This window comes from Mus pahari, chromosome 12, assembly GCF_900095145.1.
Source record: "Mus pahari chromosome 12, PAHARI_EIJ_v1.1, whole genome shotgun sequence".
NCBI classification, from domain to species: domain Eukaryota; kingdom Metazoa; phylum Chordata; class Mammalia; order Rodentia; family Muridae; genus Mus; species Mus pahari.
Window position 1 is genome coordinate 7,390,900 of NC_034601.1, and position 7,095 is coordinate 7,397,994.

A 7,095-nucleotide genomic window follows, 5' to 3' on the forward strand; every position below is an offset into this window, starting at 1 on the left:
AAAAAAAAAAAAAAAAAGTATGTAAGGGAGGCAGCCCTCATCTTGCCTGTCTCTTGTCTCATGATACAGCCCCCAAACATGATCCATAAATAGCTACTGCACTTTCAGCTTGATGCCCCAGGCTTGTCCACATTGCAACTGTTACCTGGGTGGTAACTCTCCTCTATAAATAGGTGGTTTCTGTTTCAGGAATAGTTTGCTGTGATATACCTCTCTGCCGCCCCGCCCAAGCCTCTTAGAAACGGAGGATCAGAAAGAGAGGTATTCAAATCCTCCACCACAATACCCGTGGCCCTCCTAAGAGCAGTCAGGGTCTTTCCTGTCCACGGGGAACTCCCGCAGAGAATCTGCTGCCCTCCCTCGATGATTTTCTGTCCGCTCTTCCCGTTTCTTTCAGTGATCCAGTCCCTCATGGCTCAGCAGTGTTTCCACAGTGAATATTTTGACAGTCTGCTGCATGCTTGCAAACCATGCCACTTGAGATGTTCCAACCCTCCTGCAACCTGTCAGCCTTACTGTGATCCAAGTAAGTTCAAGTCCTCGGCCGCTGCTTCTTGTGGGAAGCAGTCTCCTTAGAGTGCTGACTGTCTGCCAGAGAACAAGTGTGTAGAGGAGATGGGCAGATTTTCATTTTCTTTTGTTTTCCTAAATCAAAACCAGAAAAGATAACTAATTTAAATGTCTCTTGGAACAACAACAACAAAAAATTATTCAGAACCAGTCTCAATTTTATTAGCTCTTAATTAAGGGTTATTTAGAATTTAAAAGTTAATGTTGGTGAAACCAGGAATGGGTAGTGCATGCCTCTAATTCAGTGGTTCTCAACTTTCTTTCTTTCTTTCTTTTTTTTTAAGATTTATTTATTATTATATCTAAGTACACTGTAGCTGTCTTCAGATGCACCAGAAGAGGGTGTCAGATCTCATTACAGATGGTTGTGAGCCACCATGTGGTTGCTGGGATTTGAACTCAGGACCTTCAGAAGAACAGTCGGTACTCTTAACCACTGAGCCATCTCTCCAGCCCGGTTCTTAACTTTCCTAATGCTGCAATCCTTTAATAGTTACTCATTTGTGGTGACAACCAACCATAAAATTATTTTCATTGCTACTTCCTAACTAGTTTTGCTACTGTTATGAATCATAATGTATATATCTAATATGCAGGCTATCTGATATTCAACTCCTGTGAAAGAATTGTTTGGCTCCCCCAGAGGTGTTGCGCCCCACAGGTTGAGAACCAAACAAATTTGAGGTTCACCTGGACTACATTGTGAATTTCAGGGTAGCTTGGGCTAGAGTAAGGTCCAGTCCCATAAACAACAAACGGGGTTGAGCTGTAGCTGAGTTGGTAGGGCGCCTGGCTAGCATGTACACAGCCCTGGGTTCTGTCCCCAGCAGAGTGTGTGGTCATAGTGCTGCAGATCTGTAATTGCAGCTCTTATGTAGGAGGTGGGGACTGGAGGATCAGAAGTTCAAGGTCATCCTTGGATATGGCTGGGTTTGATCGACAGGAGTCTTTGTCTAAAAATGCACCCCAAGTAAGATGCTCATGAATGTGCATTAGGGGAACTGACTGTCGGAAAGTCATACTTGGTGTGAATCCTGAGCTCTGGCTGCATCTCTCTGTGACATTCTTTTGATAAAGGCATGACCAGTTCAGTGAGAGGGACATACACGGTGCTCTGGATCTTCTTGGGGCTGACCTTGGTCCTCTTTTTGGCACTTTTCACACTCTCATTCTTGCTGAGGAAGATGAACCCCGAGGCCCTGAAGGACAAGCCTCAAAGCCCAGGTCAGCTTGACGGTGAGTCTTGGAATCTATTTCTGTGAGGGCGGCTCTTCCAAGTTTCATTTCCTTTTCTTTTTTTAACTTGGGCTTTTTTGTTGTTGTTACAGCACTTTCAAATGTGTTGGTGGGTAGTTATTCGAAATTTTGAGCTGGGAGAGGTGGCACATGCCTGTCATCTTAGCACGTGGGTAGTGGAGGCAGGAGGATCAAAGGGCTAAAGGGGTCAGGGTCATGCTTAGCTACTTACTGAGTGTGAGTGTGAGCTCAGCTGGGGCGATAGGAGACCATATCTCAAAGCAAAGCATCGGCAATGACAACAACAACAACAAACGGAACCCACCAACTGTTCCCCAAACAAAACAAACCAGAGAAATTTTGACCTTGACACCTACTTTGCAGTCTCCTTTCAATGCCTGTCCCCCGCCCCCCCAAACCCAAGTTCTCTTGGTAACTATTCTTGAGGCTTCCTTGGAAAGTGTCTTTGAATTTCGTTCACTGATGAGATACTGTCTTATTACAACTGGACCACAGCCAGGTACTCTCAGGCTAAGAGTATTTGGCAAGATCCATGGTCTTGGTTTTAATACAATTATAAGCACTGTTTGCCTGTGCATGTTTTACTACCCAAAATGCTAACAATGAATAACCTGGTTCATTAACCATCTCAAGGATAATTATTAAGCAACAGAGTGCCAGTCACAGGGAAGTAGATGCTCGGCTTGAGGGCCTCTTAGGCTAAAAATATTTTTATAGCACTGTTCTCTGTGATTTGATTCTTAGACACATAGCAGCCATGGTCATGAATCCTTTTTTTTTTTTTTTTAACTTTTTTTCTTTTGGTGTGTGTGGTGCATGGATGTGGGTGTGTGTGCACATGCTCATGTGTGCAATGAGGTTAGAATAGGATATCAGGTATCTTCTTCTACCACTCCTCTCCCTGTTGCCATGAGACAGGGTCTCTCAGTGGGGCAGAAGCAAGCGGTTTCAGCTTTGATGCCTCACTCTCTCCTCCACGGAGAGGTTACATGCTGAGGTTACAGGCATGTGCTTGGTAGCAGCGTGCTAGAGATTTCAGCTCTGGTTCTCATGCTTGCAAGTTCGTAGATCACTCAGCTATGTTCCCAGCCCTCGCTCTGCTTCTTTTATACATTTGTTTTCCATGCATGATCTGCCAAGCATCTACCCCATTTGCTTTCCCGTGCGGCGGGAATGGCTAGAAACTCACTCACTCTTTCCCCAGTGTGGTTCTGTAGACAAAAGAATGCATTTTCAATGTTTTTAAAGTTATGTATATATGTGTGTGGCTGAGAGTGGTTTAACAAAAATTGGGAGCCCCGTGACCGACTGACCTGGAATGGCCAATGGGTTGATAGAGAACTGGACCACAGATTGGATGTCATCTGGAAGAGCTTCAAATCTAGGGCCAGATTTTGTGCATGTGAGCACAGTGCCTCTAGTTGGCACAAGAGGGCACCAGATCCCCTGTAGCTGGAGTTACAGGTGGATGGTAGTGACTGAATCAGTCCTCTGGAAGAAAGGTACATATTCTTAACCACTGAGCCACCTCTTCAAACCTAGAATGAAAACATTTTAACATACAAATTGTGCACATAAAAAGTACATGACATAATGTTCTGAATATAGACACATAGGGAAACAGTGACTACAGTCAAACGCATCCACGTCTTCACATAGTTGACCTTTTGGTGATAGAGTCTCAGGTAGCACATGCTGGCCTTGGACTATGGATCTCAGGGTCACTGTGAACATCTCTGACCCTCATGCTGCCAGTTCTCCAGAGCTGGCTTCACAGGTATGCACCATCAGGCCTGGTTTGGGAAGTTCTGGGGACTGAATCCAGAGCCTCTTGTGCATGCCAGCTGAGAGATGCACTCTGCCAGTGGAGCTCCATCCCTGGCCCTGCTCCACTCTTCCTGTGGTGAGGGTGGTTGGAATCTACTCTCTTGAAGCACTCACTCCAGTGCTATCTAGTCATCTTGTCACACGCTGGCTCTACAGATGCAGCTTATGTAACTGCAGCTCTGGACTTCCGGCCATCTGCTTCTCATTTCCCCCACCTCCTTGCCTCTGGTAACTACCACTCCGCTATTGTTCTGTAAGTGGTTTCTTTTGCTTCATGTGGAAGTAAGGTCAGGCAGGCTTTTTCCTTCCCGCTTTTTGTGTATTTCTAGAGTAACTCTGACTTATTTATTTATTTATTTATTTATTTTTATGTATGTGGGTGTTTGGCCTCATATATGTTTGTGTGCATTACCCCGAGAAACCAGAGTCCCCTGAGACTGAAGTTACAGACAGTTGTGAGCCACCAAGTGAGTGCTGGGTGAACCACTTGTCTTAGCTGTTAGTGGCTGAGCCATTCGTCCAATCCCCTGGAAGATGATTTATAGATCCACTGTGGAATGTTGAGAAGCAGAGGCTTAATCTTCTCTGTGTGAGAGAGGGTAGGGACACGTCACAGCACATGTACGGGGACAACTTCCAGGAAGTTGTCAATTATCATCTTCTACTGTGCTTAAGGCAGGGTCTTTCTTGTTTGTTATACTTTGATGCATTTTCCAGGATAGCTGAGTTTCAAGCTTCTGAAGCTGAGATTCTCCTGTCTCTGCCTTCACCTTATTTCAGAGTTGGGGTTACAGACACCTGCTGCTGCACCCCATTTTTGGTGTGGGTTCTGAATTCAAGTACTCGTGCAACAAGTACTTTGTTTGTTTGTTTTTCCAGATAAGGTTTCTCCGTATAGCTCTGACTGTTCTGGAACTTGTTTTATAGACCAGACTGGCCTCAAACTCAGAGATCTGCCTGCCTCTCTTTCCCAGGCACTAGGATTAAAGACATGTGCCACCATGGCTGCCAGGTGTAGCAAGTGCTGTTAAAACCTATTCTTCACAGATGTGTACTGGGGACAAACTGGGCTTCTATATGGAAATGAAAGAAAATTCATTTAAAAATGACTTATCCAGGAGTGTGGTCTTCACCTGTAATATCAGTACTTGGCAGCTGAAGCAAGCAGAAAGTCACCAATAGTTTGAAGCCATGAGCTAGAGAAATGGCTCAGTGTCTAAGAGTACATGCTGCTCTTGCGGAGGATCAAGGTTTGGTTTCCAGCATCCACATGGCAGTTCATAACCTTTTGTTACTTCAGTTCCAGAGGATCCAATAACACTTTTGCACCAGGCATATATATACACGGTACACACACATACATGCAGCAAACACTGATACATGTTATAGAATAAAACGAGTTGGAGACCAGCTGACAGTGATTTCTAGGCTACATATACACAAACAAATAACATGATAAAAATGCTCTGCAAGATGCCATGCTAGGAAAACTAGGACAAAACAGACAGCAGGACTCATCTTTAGGGATTGGCAAGATGTCCAGTAGATAAAGGTACCCACTGTCAACCTCTTTAGGTTGCTGAGTTTGATCCACTCCCATAAGCACTCCTAATGTTCACAGGTGCACTGTGATGTGACCCACCCCATCACAACAAATAAACTTAAAAAGAACCTTCCATATTCTTTCCCCCTCTGGTATTGGAGACTGAACTCAGGGCCGTTCTTGAACACGCTAGCTCCAAATTCTTCCTGCCTCGGCCTCCTGAGTGGCTGCCTTACAGGTATATGCCACTATGCTCAGCTTCTGCTTCTGTAGTCCAAAATGTCACTCACAAGGTGACTCTGATGGGCTGTGACATGTGGCAATTTCTTGTGTAAGATGAGATCAAATCCTCATAACTTCCAAGAGCCAAATGGGTAATAGGAATATAACTGATCCAGTTTGTGGCTTTACCAGCAAGGGTATCTGTCACATGTCAGAGCACTCAGATAGCAGCAATGCAGTGGACTCCAGTCCATTGTCTCCATGTCCCTCCTGATGTCACATTTTGTAGTCTGTATGAAGTTTGGTTGTGTAGATTTTTCATGTGATATATCCTGATATTTAAATGTGGTCAACATAAGACAAGATGTAAAAGCTCCTTATTCCCACAAAGCAACCTGCCTCAGGGCCCTGCATGGGCTGTAGTCTTAGTTGGCAGTGTAGGATGCACTCATCCTTGGTCTTGTGCTGCTCTGTGTCTTGCTGTGTCCTGCACGGCATGACAGTACCACTGAGGCTCTCGGGTGAATGCCTACCTGTCTGTATCATCAGGATCGGCTCAGCTGGACAAGGCCGACACCGAGCTGACTAGGAGCAGGGCTGGTGACGAAAGGATTCTTCCCCGAAGCCTGGAGTATACAGTGGAAGAGTGCACCTGTGAGGACTGTGTCAAGAGCAAACCCAAGGGGGATTCTGACCATTTCTTCCCGCTTCCAGCCATGGAGGAGGGGGCAACCATTCTTGTCACCACGAAAACAGCTGACTACGGCAAGTCAAGTGTGCCAACTGCTTTGCAAAGCATCATGGGGATGGAGAAGCCGACTCACACTAGATAATGAGCTTTCTAACTGGTGTGAAGCCGCTTTGAGAACCTTTTGTCAGGAGAGCTGATGCCTTAGATGTCTTTAGGATGACCGTTTATCAACCAAGAATACAGCTTTTTGTTCTTTAATTCTGGTTTTGTAGTTGACATTTTGTTTATGTATTTTTATTTTATGTGCATTGGTTGGTTGTTTTGTCTGCATGTAGATGTGAGGGTGTCAGATCTTGGAGTTACAGACAGTTGTGAGCTGCCATGAGAGTGCTGGGAATTGAACCCAAGTCCTCTGTAAGAACAGTCGGTGCTCTTAACCACTAAGCCATCTTTCCAGCCCACGGTTGAATTTTTGGTTTTCTAAAACCAGGTGGTGGTGGTTTATGCCTTTAATCCTAGTACTCAGGAGGCAGAGGCAGACAGATCTCTGTGAGTCTGAGGCCAGCCTGGTCTAGACAGCTAGTTCCTGGGCAACCAAGGCCACACAGAGAAAAAAAAAAAAAAAAAAAGAAAAAAAAGAAAAAAGAAAAAGAAAAAGAGAAAAAAGAAAAAAAAGAAACAAAAGCTCTCCACCATCTATAGGCCCCAGAGTATCATGTTTCTACTCAGGCACCCACAAACATTGTAGGTATATTTGAGGACAAACTGGATTCTCCTGATGGCCAAAGAAAGCAAGATTGTCACATGTTTTTCTGTAAGTAGAAGCCAGGCTAATTCTGTGTGCAATGCAGCAGGTGCCAGCATGCTCATAAAAATGCATGTGCGGGCCGGGCGTGGTGGCGCACACCTTTAATCCCAGCACTCGGGAGGCAGAGGCAGGCGGATTTCTGAGTTCGAGGCCAGCCTGGTCTACAAAGTGAGTTCC

At 45.1% G+C, this 7,095-nt stretch overlaps 1 protein-coding gene across 1 annotated transcript; it reads left to right on the forward strand.

Annotated features, from left to right (window-relative positions):
• The first annotated feature begins 284 nt into the window (after positions 1–284).
• Positions 285–6,368, forward strand: Tnfrsf17 (TNF receptor superfamily member 17). Its single transcript, XM_021210099.1, has 3 exons — positions 285–526; positions 1,648–1,806; positions 5,969–6,368. Exons 1-3 carry the CDS (start codon positions 364–366, stop codon positions 6,250–6,252), a joined length of 606 nt encoding a protein of 201 aa, XP_021065758.1. The 5' UTR covers positions 285–363; the 3' UTR covers positions 6,253–6,368.
• Positions 6,369–7,095: the final 727 nt, after the last annotated feature.